The sequence below is a fragment of the Eriocheir sinensis genome, chromosome 54, assembly GCF_024679095.1.
Source record: "Eriocheir sinensis breed Jianghai 21 chromosome 54, ASM2467909v1, whole genome shotgun sequence".
In the NCBI taxonomy this organism is placed as follows: domain Eukaryota; kingdom Metazoa; phylum Arthropoda; class Malacostraca; order Decapoda; family Varunidae; genus Eriocheir; species Eriocheir sinensis.
This window is the reverse complement of record NC_066562.1, coordinates 4,257,945-4,275,054: the sequence shown is the minus strand read 5'-3', so window position 1 is coordinate 4,275,054 and position 17,110 is coordinate 4,257,945. Positions and strand designations below refer to the sequence as shown.

General features: G+C 42.6%; 1 protein-coding gene across 1 annotated transcript in view; it reads right to left on the bottom strand.

Moving 5' to 3' along the window:
• LOC126983570 (trichohyalin-like) overlaps positions 1–17,110 on the bottom strand; it is a 29,021-nt gene that overhangs the window by 4,610 nt on the left and 7,301 nt on the right. The window contains exons 9-24 of the mRNA XM_050836370.1: positions 16,430–16,592; positions 15,887–15,990; positions 15,186–15,332; positions 14,413–14,526; positions 13,858–14,011; positions 12,864–12,973; positions 11,977–12,420; positions 11,683–11,850; positions 9,550–11,057; positions 8,922–9,012; positions 8,573–8,794; positions 7,084–7,215; positions 5,649–6,590; positions 4,942–5,082; positions 4,524–4,636; positions 1,058–3,530 (exon numbers count right to left, since the gene is read on the bottom strand). Of these exons, the coding sequence (XP_050692327.1) occupies positions 1,058–3,530; positions 4,524–4,636; positions 4,942–5,082; positions 5,649–6,590; positions 7,084–7,215; positions 8,573–8,794; positions 8,922–9,012; positions 9,550–11,057; positions 11,683–11,850; positions 11,977–12,420; positions 12,864–12,973; positions 13,858–14,011; positions 14,413–14,526; positions 15,186–15,332; positions 15,887–15,990; positions 16,430–16,592 (7,026 nt within the window). The remainder of the gene's footprint in view (positions 1–1,057; positions 3,531–4,523; positions 4,637–4,941; positions 5,083–5,648; positions 6,591–7,083; positions 7,216–8,572; positions 8,795–8,921; positions 9,013–9,549; positions 11,058–11,682; positions 11,851–11,976; positions 12,421–12,863; positions 12,974–13,857; positions 14,012–14,412; positions 14,527–15,185; positions 15,333–15,886; positions 15,991–16,429; positions 16,593–17,110) is intronic.

The following is a 17,110-nucleotide window of genomic DNA, read 5'->3' as shown; positions in this document are numbered from 1 at the left end:
GTGATGGTGGTGAGAGGAGGGTGAGTCTGTGGTTTGAGAAGGTCGGAGCTGTAGTGTTAGTTGTGATGGTAATGGTGTGTGGTGGTGGTAGCTTTGGTAGTGGTGGTAGGTAGTTTGTGTTGGTGGTAGTAAAGGTGTGGAATTGGAAGGTAATGGAGGGAGAGAGATATAGTGAAGGGGAGGTTATAGGAACAGGAGTGAGAGGTGAGGGTAGTGGTGATGGGAGGTGTCAGTATGTGGTGGTGTTTGGTAGTGTGTTGGTGTTAGTGGTAGTGGTGGTGGTGTTACAGGTGATAAGTGGGGTGTAATATTCTGTTCAGGTTAACTAGACAAACTTCCCCCTCTCCCCTCCCCATTACAAGTGTCCCTTTGACCCGACCACAAGCAAACATTAACAAGGGAAATATGAAGCCCTCCCCTGATGTAGATAAGGACTTTTTTTTTTTTTTTTTTTACAGTAAGGGAGGGAGCGCAAAGGCAAAAAGGAAGACAATACAAAAATGCCCAGAAAAAAAGACTTTGCTTATTAATAGTTGCAAAGCACAAAAAACAATTGAACTCATACAAAAAAATATACAAAAAAAAAACAATGATAAAAAAGATAAAAAACAACTATACATTAAAGGTCACTATCCCCCCCAAAAAATATAATCTTGCTGATACAAAAAGAAAAGAACATTGTTACCAAAAATTACCAACAATACGAAAAGAAAACACTGATACAAAAATGCCCAATGAAAAAATATACATAAAAAAAAATAATAAATAAATAAATAAATAAAAGATACAAGATACAAAAAAAGAAAAAAAATCTGATAAAAAAAAGCTCAATAATAATAATAATAATAATAATAATAATAATAATAATAATAAGTCTACTCACTCAACATTTTTTTCAATTTTCTTCTCTAACTCTCTCTCTCTCCTCTTCCTCTTTCCTTACATCCCTCTTCTCTCTTCCTCAATCATACATACCTTCTCTTTCTTCTAATTTGATATACTAAAACACTACCTCTCTCTCTCTCTCTCACACACACACACACACAAACACACTCACCTCATTTGCCTTGTCCGCTAAATCGTTCCGCAGCCTTCCGATTTCTTCCTCCTGTTCCTTCACTTTCTCCTTCATCTCTTCCTCCTTCTTCTCATGCTCTTCCTTCATCTCCTTCGCCTCCTCTTCCTTCTTCTCCAGCTCTTCCTTCATCTTCTTTCCCTCCTCTTCCTTCTTCTCCAGCTCTTCCTTCATTTCTTCCTCCTTCCTCTCCAGCTCTTCCTTCATCTCCTTCACCTCCTCTTCCTTCTTCTTCAACTCTTCCTTCATTTCCTTTACCTCTTCCTCTTTCCTTCTAAGTTCTCCCTTTGTTTCTTCTATTTCTTCCTCCTTCCTCTTTATTTCCTCTTCCTTACTCTCAAATTCCTTCATAAGTTTCTCCACCTCTTCTATCTTCTCCTCCTTCCTCTTCCTCTCTTCCTCCTTCTCCTCTTCCTTCACTTTTAATTCTTCCTTCAGTTCTTCCACTTTCTCCTTCTCCTCCTTTATCAATTTCTTCAACTCCTCATTCTCTCTCTCCTTACTCTCTGCTTCTTTCTTCCTTTCCTCCGTCTCCTCCTTCCTTTCCTCCACCTCCTGGCTGAGTCTCTCCATTTGTTCCTCCAAATTCTCTTTAGCGGAAGAGGAAAATCTCTCCACCTCCTCCACTTTCTCCTTCAGCTCCTCTACTTCCTTCTCCATTCTCTCCTTCTCCTTCTCTGCTTCCTCCTTTTCTCTCTCTATCTTCTCTCTTTCTTGTGATAGTCTCTCTTTCTCTATCTCCACTTCTTTCTCTTCTATTTCCATCTCTTCCTTCTTCTTTTCAATTATCTCCTTCTCTGTCTCTGCTTCCTCTCTTTCTTTCTCTAATTCTTCCTTTTCTTGCATTATTCCCTCCTTTTCTCTCTCCATTTCCTCTTTCTCTTGGGTCAACCTTTCCTTCTCCTTCTCTGTTTCCTCTCTTTCTTGGGTCAGTCTCTCTTTCTCCCTCTCTTCCTCCTCCTCCTCCTTCTCCTTCTCCTGCAATCTCTCTATCTCCCTCCTTATCTCCTCTTTCTCCTCCTCCACCTTCCTTTTCTCTTCTCTCAGCGTCTCGTTCTCTCTCTCCACCTCCTCCGCTCTCCTCCTCCACCCCTCATTGTCTTCCTCCATTCCCTCCATCACCTTCCCCAGCTCCTCCATCTCTCCTTCCTTGGTCTGGAGTTTGACATCAAGCTCAAGATTCGCCTTCGTCAAGTCCTGGGTTTTCTGTCGCATTTCCGCGATTAATTTTTCCGCTTCCTCCGTTTTCCGCTTCAGGGAGTCCGTATTTTTGTGAACCGCCTCCAGTTGTTCCTCCAAGGCCTGATATCTTTCCTCCAGCTGTCCCTTTTCCTCCCTCATTTCCTCCTTCATCCTCTCCACCCCTTCCGTTCTTGTTCTTAATTCTTCAAGTTCCTCCACTAATTGCTTTATCTGGTTCCTCATTTCCTCGTTCTCCACTTCCAGTTCTCCTTTTTTCTTCTCCATTTCTGTGTTCTCCTCTTCCAGTTTTGTTTGTTCATTCTCTCCTTGTTCCTCTTCTTCTTCTTCTTCCGTTTCAAGTCCTCTATTTTTCTTCTCCATTTCTGCATTCTCCTTTTCCAGTTTTGTTTCTTCATTCTTCTCCATTTCTGCGTTCTCCTTTTCCAGTTTTGTTTCTTCATTCTCTCTTAGTTCCTCTTTCTCATTCCTCTCTTCCTCCTCCTTCATCTCTTCCTTCTCTTCTTCCTTATCTTTGTTCGCCTGTTTCTCAATTTCCTTCCTCAGCTTTCCGTTCTCCTTCTCCCATTCCTCCATTCGCTTCTTCATTTCAATTATCTCCTTCTTCAACTTCTCCAATTTTGTCCTCAGTTCCTCATTCTCTTTCATTAGTCCACCTTCTTCCTCTTCCTCTTCCTCCATCTTGTCCCTCGCACTCTTCTCCGCCTCTCTCTTCAGCTCCTCATTCTCCACCAAGATCGCCTCCCAGTCCCTTTTCAGGTCGCTATTCTCCCTTGAAAACACCTCAAGATCTTCCTTAAACTCCCTATTCTCCCTCTCCAGGCTCTTCCAATCCTCCTTCAAGGCATCGTAACACCCTTGGAGCTCAGCCAGGGCGATACGTGCGCTCGCTTCCGTGTGACCGTGAGGTACCCCATGCGTCTCCACTTGTCTTGGGTGTGGAGGCGTTGCGGAGGGGGACGTGGGGGTGTTAGGTGCGCCGGAATCCACGCGGAACGATAGCATGTCATTCTGGCAGGTAAGTTCCTCCACGCGGCTTTCCAGCTCCTCCACACGGCGCTGCAATTCCTCGTTCGTGTGGATGAGGATGTCGTTTTGTGACGTGATGCGGTCGTTCCGTGAGCTGAGTTCTTCGTTGAGGTTGCCGAGCTCCTGCGTGCGTGTGTCGTAGCGTGTGTGTTGCTGCAGTGTGTCCGTGAGCTGGTTTCGAAGGTCCGCGCATGTGGTTTGGAGCTGGTCTCTTTCCTGCTGGAGCCTGTGTTTGTGTGTGTGTGTGTGTGTGTGTTGGGGAGGAATAGATAAAAGAATGGTTGGTAAATAGTGATATGTTAATGGTGGAATATACGAGAAATGGCAATGCAAAAACAGAGAAAGTGGTTAAGGAGGAAGAGAAGGGAAGGACGAAAGGGATGAGAAAGGAAAATTGGAAGAGGAGAAAGAGAAGGAATAGAATGAAGGTGAAAGGAAAGGAGAAAGGAAAATTGAAGAGGAGGAAGGTTTTAGAAAGAAAGGAGAAAGGGATGAAAAAGGGAACTGGAAGAGGAGGAAGAGAAGGGAAAGGAAGGTAGAAAGGAGAAAGGGATGAAAAGGAAAAATGGAAAAGAAGAGAGAAGGGAAAGAATGAAGGAAGAGAGAAAGAAGAAAGGGATGAGAAAGGAAAAGTGAAAAAGGAGGAAGATAAGGAAAAAGAGGAAGAGAAGGGAAAGGATGAAGATAGGAATAAAGGAGAAAGGGATGGGAAAGGAAAATGGAGGAGGAAGAGAAGAAGGAAGGAGGTAGGAAGGGATGAGAAAGGAGGAAAAGATGAAGAAAAAGAAAAGGAGAATAAGAAAAGGTGGAGGAGGAAGAGGAGGAGGAGGAATAAGACAAATGACAATAAAGAGGAAAACAATAAGAAAACAGAATAAAGAAAAATTAATAAAGCAGAAGAAACAAAAGAAAAGGACAAGAAAAAAATATAGAAAATGGAATAAATACGAAATAATAATAATAATAAAAAAAAAAAAAAAAATGGGAAGAGAAAACAAAGAAAAAAAAAAGAAAAAAAAAAAAAAAAAACAGGAAAGAAAATGGAAAATAAAGAAAATGGGAAGAGAAAACAGAGAAAGAAAAAATGGAATAACTAAGAAATAAAAAGAAAACAAGAAAATAAAGAAAAAATTAGGAAAAAATTATAAAAAAATAAAGAAAAATAAAGAAATTGTGATAAAAAGAGAAATTAGAAAAGAAAAAAAAAATATGTCCTTACCTTAGAAGAGTCTGCAGTTTGTCCTTCATCTTCTCTCCTTCCTCCTCCTCCTCCTCCTCCTCCTCTTCCATCTCCTTTATCTTGTTCAGTATTTGTTGAGTCAGTTTGTCAGCCTGAAAGTTATTTAAATTATTACTTCCCTTTCTTCTTCTCCTTCTCCTTCTTTTTCTCTCTCTTTCCTAACTTCCTCCTCCTTCTTCCTTTTCTTCACCTCCTTCCCTTTCTCCACCTCCATCTTCTTTTCCTTTCTCCACCTCCTCCATTTTCCCTTTCTCCTCTTTCTTTGCCTCCTTCCCTTTCTCCTCCTTTTCTATCATCTATTTTTCTTCATTGCATTCTCTTATCACTCTCTCACTATCTACTTTCTTTTCTTCACCCCCTTCCTCCTTTCTTTCTGTCCTCCTCCTTCTCCACTTACCAGCTCAGAGTGGGAGATGAGTTGTCCTTCACTCTGCCTGAGGTGGAGGACAGCCTGTGCCAGCTTCTCTTTCACCTCCGTCACCTCCTCCTCCACCTGCCCCTCCACGCACTCCAAGCTGCCCACCTGCTCCACTAGGCCCTGCAAGGTGAGGTGGAGAGCGGTTAGTTAATAAAAAAATCATGAAATAAGTGAATCAATATCACAGCGGAAAGAGTGGAGTTAAAGGCTCTTCGTCTCATCATCTCCCCTCCTCTTACTGACAGCCTTCTACCTCTTAAATTCCGCTGCCATGTTGCCTCTCTTTCTATTTTCTATTGATATTTTCATGCTGACTGCTCTTCTGAACTTGCTAACTGCACCCGACTTTCTGTTTTAGCTCATCCCTATACTGTCCAAATCCCTTATGCAAGAGTTAACCAGCATCTTCATTCTTTCATCACTCAACTTTCTACCCCAGCTCATCCTATACTGTCCAAATCCCTAATGCAAGAGTTAACCAGCATCTTCAATCTTTCATCCCCTTCACTGGTAACCTCTGGAACAGCCTTTCTTCATCTGAATTTCTTCCTGCCTGTGATCTGACCTCCTGACCTCCAAAATTGACCTCTCTTGTGGCCACTCATTGTTTTGTTTTACTGAAAAAAAAAAAAAAAAAAAAAAGTAAGCATAGGCCTATATAAACAAAAAATAAATAAAAATCTTACCTCCACCTTCATATTGTCCTCCACTTCTCCTCCTCCTCCTCCTCCTCTTCTCTCACTCCTCAGCTCAAGGTGGAGATTCTCAGCATTATCTCCCAAGCTCTCCACCTTCTCCCTCAGCCTCCTCACCCTCTCCTTCATCTCCACCAGTGCCAACACCCTGGAGGCAGCTGTTTCCCGTAGGAGTGCCAGTTTGGGGGCCACAGTGCCTGGTGGAGGTGGTGATGGTGGTGTTGAGAGGGTTTCGATCTCCTTGGTGGTGTGTTCAAGTTGGCTACGGAAGAGTGTATAACAGTTCTCTAGTTGGGTGAGTGTGGAGTTGAAACCGGTGATCTTGTCTTGGAGTTGAGAGGTGGTGGTGGTGGTGTTTGGTTCCTCTTCTTCTTCTTCATCATCATCTCCTGTTTCCCTGTTTTCTATCTCCGTTTCCTCCTCTTCAATTCCTTTCTTCCTTGTTTCCTTGTCTAAATCATCCACTTCTTCCTCCATTCCTTCATCTTCCTCCTCTCTATTCATCTCTCCTTCCTTCTTTTCCGCCTCTTCCTCCATACTGTCCACTTCCTTCCTATTCTCTATTCCTCCTTCATCCCATTCCTTTGCAGTGTTGCCAGAGCCTTTCGGTGTTGTAATCTTCCGCTCCGGTGTTGTGTAGCATGTAAACACCACCTTCGAGTCAACACCAGCACTCAGAATGGTGGCCGTGGTGTTGTGTGCTCTCTGTGGTGTTGCGGTGTTGCGAGTGGGTGTTGCGGTCTGGGTATGAGCCGCCCTGGTATTGGTGATGTTGCTGAGAGTGTTCCGTGGGTGTCTTCGTGGTGTTGTGGAGGGCTTGTGTTGCTTGAGTGTGTTGGAGTGTTGCAGGGAGAGAAGGGTGCGCTGGAGGGTCTTGTTTTGCTCCGCCAGTGTGTTGTTGCGTCTTTGTATTGCTTCGTTCTCCTTCTGCACCTGTGGAGGAGAATAACAGATGAATGGAAGTAAAATTATTTGGTAAACAGAAGAAAAAAAATAATTATGGATTTTAAAAACACAAATTAATGGAAAAAATACTGGCTGATAAGCAAAAAGCAGACACAAAAATAATAAAGAGAAGTAAAGTCGAACATTCAATAAACTAAAAATATCGAAGAAGTGGATGAAAACAAAAACTATATAAAAAAACAATTACATAACATAAAACAAACAGATGGAGACAAAAATTATGAAAAAAGAAAAAATAAGACAAAAAATTATGAGAAAAAGAAAAAATAAGACAAAAATTATGAGAAAAAAGAAAAAATAAGACAAAAATTATGAGAAAAAAAAAGAAAAATTACAAAAAAAAAATACGAATAACGAGACAAAAATTAAGAAAAATGAAAAACACAAAAATTGAGTAAAAAAAGGAACTGGAAAAAATAAATAAATAAAACACCCTCCCTCCCTCCTTCCTCTCCCTCACCTCCATCACACTGAGGGGGGCCGGTGCTGCCCTCTGTTGGTCACCCAGCATCATGATCACCTCCCGGTAGCTCTCGTACTCCTCACGCACCTCCTCCATCTTCTTCTGTGCTGCCTCACGTGCTGCAGACACCTGGGACAAGAGGGTAAGTTAGAGGGCACTTAGTTATTTTTGTTTAGCTTTTTTGGGGAGTTTTGTCTTAATTGTCTCTATCATTTATGTCTTTTGTAATTTTTTTATCCTTAATTTTGGGAGTTTGTTATTTTTTACTAGTATTTCTATTGTTTGGGAGTTTATCTTGATTTTGGTAGTTTTATCTTAAATTTTCGCTCATTTACGTCCTTTGTGAATTCTATCTTAATTCTTTCTGTCGTTTTGTCTGCCAAAGAGAGCACAGGAAAGGAGACTTGTACGGAAAAGGAGAAAAAAGTAGCAAGCGAAAATAATGAAAATGGATGTGAAAGTGAAAGGGAAACGAATCAAATAGCACAACCAATGAACACGTGAAAAAAGTGAAGGAACGAGAAATATTACAGAAAGTACAAGAAAGGAGACAATAATGATATGGACAAGGGGAAAAAAGTAGCAAGCGAAAAGAATGAAAATGGACGTGGAAGGGAAAGGGAAACGAAACAAATAGAACAACCAATTACAATGAACATATATGAAAAAGTGAAGGAAGGAGAAATATTACAGAAAGTACATGAAAGGAGACAGTATTGATATGGACAAGGGGAAAAAAGTAGCAAGCGAAAAGAATGAAAATGGACGTGGAAGCGAAAAGGAAACTGAACAAATAAAACAACCAATGAAGATATGTGAAAAAAGTGAAGGGAGGAGAAATATTACAGAAAGCACATGAAAGGAGACAATATTGATATGGACAAGGGGAAAAAAGTAGCAAGCGAAAAGAATGAAAATGGACGTGAAAGGGGAAGGGAAATGAAACAAATAGAACAACCAATTACAATGAACATATATGAAAAAAAGTGAAGGAAGGAGAAATATTACAGAAAGTACAAGAAAGGAGACAATAATATGGACAAGGGGAAACTAGGGTGAAGTGGGAGTATCAAAATTGGACTTGAAAGGAAAAGAAAAACAAGAAAAAAACATTAACATACAGAAAATGAAGGAAAAAATCACAAAAAATTAACCCGGTAGCAGCGATGGGCCAAATTTGTGGCTTTACCGTGTACCAGCGACAGGCCAAATTTTTGCCATGATAAAAAATAAAAAAAAAAATAAATAAATAAATAAATAAAAAAAAAATAAAAAAAAATAAAAAAATGATGCATAAACTGATCACAAATGCGTTGATATAAATTATGAAATGGTTTGTGTGAATGATGATTTTTTTCTCATTTTCTTGCTTAGAGGGACCTTTAAGAAACATGATCCCCGCAGCTACCAGGTTAAATGATGAAGATGTAACAAATAAAGAAACCAAGAGAACTCGAGAGAAAGAAAACAAGCCCAGCACACTCGCCTCCTTGACTTCCTTGACGAGTGAGGTAATTCTTCTCTCCTTTTCCTCTCCCTGCTCCTCTCTCTCCCTCAGCCTGACACTGAGGGAGGTGAGGGAGGAAAGGATCTCCCTGCTCGCTGCCTCCACCTCCTTCCTCATCTCCTCCAGGGCTCCTCCGTGCCTCCTCTCCTCCTGCTCCACGTTCTCCACCTCCTCCTGGATTTTCTTGCTCTCCTCCTCCACCTGTAAAGAAAATAATAATAATAATGATAGTAATAATAATTTAGCAAAAGAGAAGAAATGAATGCAAAAAGATCAGCTATTTAAATGGGCGTCTCTCTCACACACACATACACACGCACACACACACCTGGTATACATGAGTGGTGTGTGTACGCAGCGCTGACAGACAGGCTGACAGCTGCTGATGGACTGCCTCTGCTGCTGACTCCTGCTGACACCTGAGAGAAATGACCAATTATTTTTATTATTCATTTATTTTTCTTTTGTTTATCTTATTTTATTCGCTTCTCCATCCTTCCTTCTCTCTTCCCATCTCCCTTCTCTTTGTCTACTCCCATCATTACTTCCCCTTTCTTTCTCTTCTTCCCATATTCCTTCATTTCTCTCCATCTACTCCTTTCCTTCTATCTTCCCATCTCCCTTCTTCATCATTCTATCAACTCTTCCCACCTCTCCTCCTTTCCCTCTTTATCCCTTTCTACCTCTCTTATCCAGCTCCTTCTCTTTTTCCCCTCTCATCCTTCCTTCTTCCCTCCCTCTTCTTTTTTCTCTTCCTACTTTTCATATCTTCCTCTCCCTAACTTTCCTTCCTCTTACCCTCTTCCTCCCACTCAAATCTTCCTTCTTCACTCCTTCCAAGCCTTTCCTTCGTCCTTTTCCTCCCTCTCTTCTCTCCCTTAAACTTACCTATCTCTACCTGCTCTTCCTCTTCCTACCTCCCTTCCCCTCTACCTCCTCCCCCTTCCCTTACTCACCTCAAGGCCTGGCACTCCTCCTTGGCACTCCTCAGCTCCTCCTGCAGTGCCTCTTGTGTCCTCCTCAGCTGGTGGAGGGCGTCACGTAGGGCCTCTCGCTCCACCTCCACCTCCCTCACTCCCTCCTCCACCTGCCTCCTCAGCGCTTCCACCTCCTCCTCCACCCTCATTGCTCCCTCTAATTGGTGGAGAAGGGATTTTTCTCTCTCCTTGTGTCTGTTTTCCTCTATTTCTCTCTCCGTTGTTATTTTTTGTCTCTCTTCCATTATTTGATCTCTTTCCTCCGCTATTTTTTGTTTTTCCTCCATCAGTTTCTCTCTTTCCTCCATTAGTATCTCTCCCTCCTCCAATAAATCATCTCTTTCTTCCACTAATTTCTCTTTTTCCTCCATCATTTTCTCCTTTTCCTCCATCATTTGCTCCTTTTCCTCCTTCAATTTCTCTGTTTCCTCCACTAAATTGTTTCTTTCCTCCAACAAACTATCTTTTTCCTCCATCATTTTCTCACTTTCCTCCATCATCTTCCTGTTTTCCTCCATCATTTTCTCTTTTTCCTCCATCATTTTCTCCTTTTCCTCCACCATTTTCTTGTTTTCCTCCATCATTTTCTCCTTTTCCTCCATCATTTTCTCCTTTTCCTCCATCATTTTCTCCTTTTCCTCCATCATTTTCTCTTTTTCCTCCATCATTTTCTTGTTTTCCTCCATCATTTTCTCTTTTTCCTCCATCATTTTCTCTTTTTCCTCCATCATTTTCTCATTTTCCTCCATCATTTCCTCTCTTTCCTCCATCAATATCTCTCCTTCCTCCATTAAGTCATCAATTTCCTCCATCATTTTCTTGTTTTCCTCCATCATTTTCTCTCTTTCCTCCATCATTTTCTCCTTTTCCTCCATCATTTTCTCCTTTTCCTCCATCATTTTCTCCTTTTCCTCCATCATTTTTTCTTTTTCCTCCATCATCTTCTCTCTTTCCTCCACCAACTTGTTTCTTTCCTCCACCAAACTGTCTCTTTCCTCTACTAGTTTCTCTTTTTCCTCCATCATTTCCTCTCTTTCCTCCATCAGTATCTCTCCTTCCTCCATCAAGTCATCAATTTCCTCCATCATCTTCTCTTTTTCCTCCATCATTCTCTCTCTTTCCTCCATCAGAATCTCTCCTTCCTCCAGTAGGTAATCAATTTCCTTCATCAACTTCCCTCTTTCCTCCAGCCATTTGTCTTTTTCCTCCATCAATATGTCTTTTTCCTCCCTCAATCTCTCCTTTTCCTCCTCCGCTCTCTCTTTCTCTCCGATGAGCACTGATTTCTCCTCTGTTAAGTTCCTGTTTTCCTCCACCAGTTTGTTCTTTTCCTCCACCAGTTTCTCTCTCTCCTCCACCGTCTCCACCTCCAGCTCCTTCATTTTCTTCTCCCTTTCCTCCAGTTTCTCCTTTACCTCCGTGCTCTCCCTCCCTCTTTCCTCCACCTGCTGATCTGCCTCCTGCTTGGCCTTCATCAAAGCCTCAATCTGGAGAGGAAGAGTGCATTAGTGTGTTTTATTTCCTCATTCTTACCAAACTATATTTCTAACCTGTGCAATGTTTACTGTGTCATCATGCACCACTCAGGGAAGGGTTTAGTACATACTGATACGTTTGCACTTTACCCGTCTAGCCCCATAAGGGAAAATAAGGATGCTGAATGAAGAATTTCGGTTTTTAATTTAGAATTCATTACTTGAGGAGTATTGAGGAAGAAATTGGAAACTCATGAATATGAAGCACAATAAAAGCATACAAATTATACAAATAGATTTCCTATTTGGTTTGTGACATCATGAGAAGTATCCCCCACAGGTGTGCTCTCCAGGGGAATACCCCCTCCAGGGGAAGCTGGACCTGACACTGGGTCGGTGCTCATTTAGCAAGGCAGCATCCTATTCACTGTCCGCTGCTTCTCAGAGCAGCGATGGTCAATCACAGTCTCACCTCCTCATGGCCAGGACACTCCCCAGTCCTCAGAGGGTCAGCCAGACTGTAGCCAGGGTCTGGGCACTCGTGTATTCCCTCCTACCTATGACTTGAACTCTCTCAAGAGGGGAGTACCAAAATGCCTCTCCATTTAAAATTGAGCTCTCTTCCCCCCCCTCTCACCTCAGTCTTCAGCAGGTCAGCAGCCTCCAGGTAGTGGCTCAGCTCGCTCTTCAGGGGGTCAATCTTCCCTTCCAGCTCCCAGGCGCTCAACTCCGCCGCTAGCTTCTCCCCCCTCGCCTCCTCCTCCTTCCTGCTGGCTTCCGCTGCTGCTGCCTCTGCTGCTGACACCTGGGGGGGAAGGGGGGTTAGTGGGGGGTTGAAAATGGGGTGGATCTTTCTCTCTCTAATTTTTCCCTCCTTCCTCCTTTTTACACTTTTTCCTTCTACCCATTCTCTCTCCTCCTCTTCCCTCACCTTTTCCTTCATTTCCTCCACCTGGGCTTGAGTTTCCTCCAAGGCTTGCTGTATCTCCTTCCTCGCCTCCTCGACTTTCCTCTCTCCCTCCCTTCTCTCCTCCTCCATCTTCCTCTCTTCCTCCTCCTTTGCCTTCTTCAACGCCTCCTTTGCTTCTTCCAACTTCTTCTCTCCTTCCATTCTCGTTTTCTTCAGTTCCTCTTCCAGTTCTTCTATTTTCTTCTCTCCTGTCTTCTTCTCCTCCTCTATCTTCTTCTCCCCCTCTTCCTTCACCTTCTTCATTGCCTCTGTTGCCTCCTCCAGTTTCTTCTCTCCTTCCTCTCTCGCTATTCTTAGATCGTCCTTCACCTCCTCCACTCTTCGCTCTCCTTCCTTCCTCGCCTCCTTCAGTTTCCTCTCCTCCTCCTCCTTCATCTTCTTCACCTCCTCCTTTGCCTCGTCACACTGAAAGAAGAAAATGAAGACAAATGAAATCACACTTAAATCTTCTTATTCTTTTTTTCATATTTCATCCTATGTCCTCACTTCCTCCTTATTAATTCTTCTATCTTATTTACTATTTATCCAGGTAAGGAGAGGTATAGTAAGGGTGAAGTTGGGGGTATACGCTATAGCTGGACATGGCCTCAGTGCTCGAGGAGAGGTATAGTAAGGGTGAAGTTGGGGGTATACGCTATAGCTGGACATGGCCTCAGTGCTCATCTCTGTCACATTGGCCCTTGAGCATGTAGTATTGAAAGTTTGATTGAGGGAGCTTGATTTTTTTTTGTGTGTGTGTGTTTGTGTGTGTGTGTGTGTAAACAGCTCAAGGGCAATAAAAGAAGACAATAATGAAGATGCTGGTTAACTCTTGCATAAGGGATTTGGACATTAATTTGCGTACTCACCTGTTTCTGAGCCTCCACCTTCATCTTTGCCACCTGCTCCTCCGCCTCCTGCTTGGCTGCCTCCACCTGCCTTGTTAGCTCCTCCACCTTGGCCTCTAGAGTACTGACACCTGGGAGGGAAGGAGGGAGGGAGGTTATTAAGAGTAGAGCAAATGAGACTGTGAGTAAAATGAGTAGGGGGAAGAAAAGCGAGGAAGTGAGTGAGAGCTAGAACGAAAATGAAGCTGCGAATGAGTAATGATGAGTGATTAAGAAAGCGAGGAAATGATTTAGGACAAGAAAGCAAATGAATCACAAGCGAATAAATAGAGTGAGTACAGGTGGAAAAAGTGAACACATGGGTTAGAAAAAGGAAACAAATGAATCAACAAGTGAATAAATAGAGTGAGTAAAGGTGGAAAAAGTGAACATATGGGTTAGAAAAAGGAAACAAATGAATCAACAAGTGAATAAATAGAGTGAGTACAGGTGGAAAAAGTGAACACATGGGTTAGAAAAAGGAAACAAATGAATCAACAAGTGAATAAATAGAGTGAGTAAAGGTGGAAAAAGTGAACATATGGGTTGGAAAAAGGAAACAAATGAATCACAAGTGAATAAATAGTGAGTAAAGGTGGAAAAAGTGAACACATGGGTTAGAAAAAGGAAACAAATGAATCAAGAAGTAAATGAATTATAAGGTAAAAAAAAAAAAAAAAAAAAAAAAAAAAAAAAAAAAACATGAATAAGAGCAAGAAGACAAGTGAATCATTGAGTGAATAACTGAGTAAAAAGTGTGAAGAAGACTGAAAAACGAGCAAATTAAGTATATAAGACATAAATAAGTGAGTAAAGAGAGAAAAGGTGAGTAACACAAGTGAGTAAGAAGAGAAACAAGCACATAATTTAGAAAGAGAAAGCAATAAATCAGCAGATGAATAAGAGTAAAAAGTAAATGAGTAAAGATGAAAAAAGTGAGTAAGTGAGTAAGCCAAACATCTCCGCCATTACTCACCGTCCAGTCTTTCCGCCCACTCCTTCTTGGCGGCGGTGAGGGCGGCGGTCACGGCCTGCTCCTGCTGAACCTTGCTGGCCGCCTCCTGCTGCACCTGGGCCTGCCGCGCCTCCTCCCTCACACCAGCCACCTTTGCCTCACCCTCACGGACGGCCTGGGGAAGGAACATCAGTATGACAACTCTCCTCAGCATATCATTAACTCTCCTTGGTATGTGGTTAAAATTTGACTCAGAAAGTTGATAAATAAGTTAACTCATTCTCAGGAACTACTACATATAGAGCTTCTGTGTGCTTAACTACTAAAAGAAGGAATTACCAACAGGAACACAAGAGGACATAGTAAAAAATTGAGGGGAAGATGCTTGAGAGACATAAAGAAATATAGCTTCCTGCAAAGAAATATAGAGGTTTGGAACATACTAAGTGAGGATGTAGTATCGGTGAGGAGTGTGCAAAGCTTCAAGGAAAAGTTGGATAAATGTAGATACGGAGACGGGACCACACGAGCATAAAGCCCAGGCCCTGTAAAACAACTAGGTAAATACACACACACCTTCTCCACCTCCGCCTTCCTGCTGTCGGCTGTCTGCTCCGCCGCCTCCACCCTGGATGTCAGCTTCTCCACCATGGACTCAGCCGCCGCCAACTTGACCTTCAACCCGGATGCCTGGAGGAAGGGGGAGGAGGAGTAATATAAAAATGAGGGTAACTAATCTATCATTCCCTTATCATCCCTCACATACTATCATCATTATTTCATCATTATCACTCACAGCATTTTAAGGACTTCATAAGCATAACTGGCGCCACTATAAAAATTGCCTGCGCCATGATGGGCTTGGGCTGACCATCTGGCCCCTGAAGAAAGCCTATCAGCGCTATAGGCATGGATGTAAAAAATAAATAAATAAATAGATAAATAAATAAATAAATAAACACACACTGCACCCAAGGCACTGTTCCTATTTATTCTGTCTTTCAGGGATTTTAAGGGAAACAGTAAAGATGGGAAAAATATCAAGGAGGGTAAATGAGAAGAAGAAAAGGAAGCAGAGGAATAATGAAGGGTTTGTCAGAGTAATGAAAAATGGAAGTGGGGAAAGGTATAGGAAACAAAATCAAATAGGCCACTGAATAAGAACAGTCATGCTCTCGCTCCGCTAAAATCGAAAGAATGTTCCGCTGACAAGGAGTGGTTACTGTCCCCCCATGAGCAAGAGGCATAGGGGTGTGAGGTGTGTGACAGCCCAAGCAGTACCCACAGACACACTAACAAGCTCCAATACCCCTTCCTCAATACCCCTAACATCCCCTCCCCCTACACACCTGAGCAGCTGCCATCTCCTTCTCCTGCCTGAGGTGTGTGGTGGTGCGCGTGGCCTCCTCCGCTGCAGTGGTGAGGCGAAGTACATCCGCCTCTAGCTGCTGTGCCCTTGACCCTGCTGCACGGTGCTCAAGTTCGAGGCTGCTGACCTGTGATGGGGAGTGGGAGGAGGGAGTGAGTAGTGGGGAGGGTGGTGCTGAGAGGGGTGATGGTGGGGAGAGGCAGGGGAGATAAAAGGAAATAAAGGAAAATAACAAATAGAGATGAAGGGAGAGAGTAAGGTCGGTATTATAAGACATTCTCACATCAGCTATTTCTAAAGGTCAAAGAGGGGGTCAGTTAGGTTCTAATGAGTGTTCCTTCAGGTTCACGGTACAGAGGAAAGGTCAAACTACCACCAGGGTTCTAAAACTACTCCTGGAAATGCCCACAACTCCTAGGAAAGCCTTGTCAAATATGTGTTCTTGGGCGACGAAATGTTTTATGATACGACCCTTCGAAGTCTGTGTGCTTGTCTGCGTATGTGAAGAGGTTCCATGTTTATTTGTTGTTTGATCTGTGTTGTGAAAGAAAGAAAAAGATACTAAATGAAACAAGGAAAAAAAAAGGAGAAACTGAGATGGAGGGGAAAAAAAGGCTGAGAAACAAACACTTACATACCTCACCAAACACACACACACACACACACGCACACGAGCCTCACCTGTGCCGTGGCCTTGTCGAGCGCCGCCTGCAGTGCGTTGTGGGAGGTGCGAGCGAGCGTCTCCTGCTGTTGCATCTTGGTCTGGAGCTCTTGCACTTTGCGCTCTGGGGGGGCAGAAGGGGAAGGGGGAGGTGAGGCATGTGGGGAGTATGTGGAGGGATATATGAGGTGGATGGGAGGGTGGATGAGTTGAAGCACAGGTGGGTGGGTATATGAAGTGGGATATGGATGTGTGGATGGGTGGATAGGTGGATAGGTATGGATGAGTGGAGTGGGTGGGTAGGTGGATAGGTGAGGATGAGGTGTGGGTGGATAGGTAAATAATATAATGAAAAAAAAAAAGCCAAATAAATCATAAAAAAAAAAAAACATGCAATCATAAAAAAATAAAAAATAAATAAATAAATAAAAAATAAAAACATACCAAGATCACCCGCGTCCTTCCTGGCAGCATCGACGTCCATGTTAATAATAAAATATAAGATAAAATAAAAAAATAAAAAAATAAGTAAATAAATAAATAAATAATAAAAACACACATACCGAGGTCAGCCGCGTCCTTCCTGGCAGCGTTGAGGTCCGCGTTCAGCTCCCTCTCCCTGTCCTTCAGCTTCTCCTCCAGGGCCTTCCGTGCTGCCTCCGCGTTGTGGCGCTCACACTCCCTCTCACTCTGCACCACCTTCAGCCGCTGCTCCACCTTCACGCCCTGGGAGAGTGAGGGAGAGTGAGTGGGGGAAAGTGAGGAAGAGCAGGCACGTGCAGAGGGGGGGTGCTAGGGGTGCAAGCACCATATGTTTCTCATTATCAGCTACCCGTCACAACTGCAACAGTGGAAAGGACCTTTCAGTGAGGAGAGGTTATCTGATCTCTTGTTGCTAGCAATTGAAAAGGATATACAAATCAACAACAGTGAGGTTATGACCATATTCAAAGAAATGGCACACAGAAGGGTTCTCTTGTAAATATAAAATAAGAGATCTTAATATATGTACTATTTAATCATACGGATTGATTTTCTTGCAGGCATTTATGTATAAGTAATATATGATTTTTTTTCTTTAAATAGATTCCCTAGTCTTCTACTGATAATCAGTACAGTAGACTTTATGTTCATATAAAATATTAGCCTGCTGGTACCTATGACAGTTTAAACAAATTTGAAAGGGTATTGAGCAGATATATGTTTTATTCTCCTTCATTACTATATTTTTGCCCTTTTTTTCA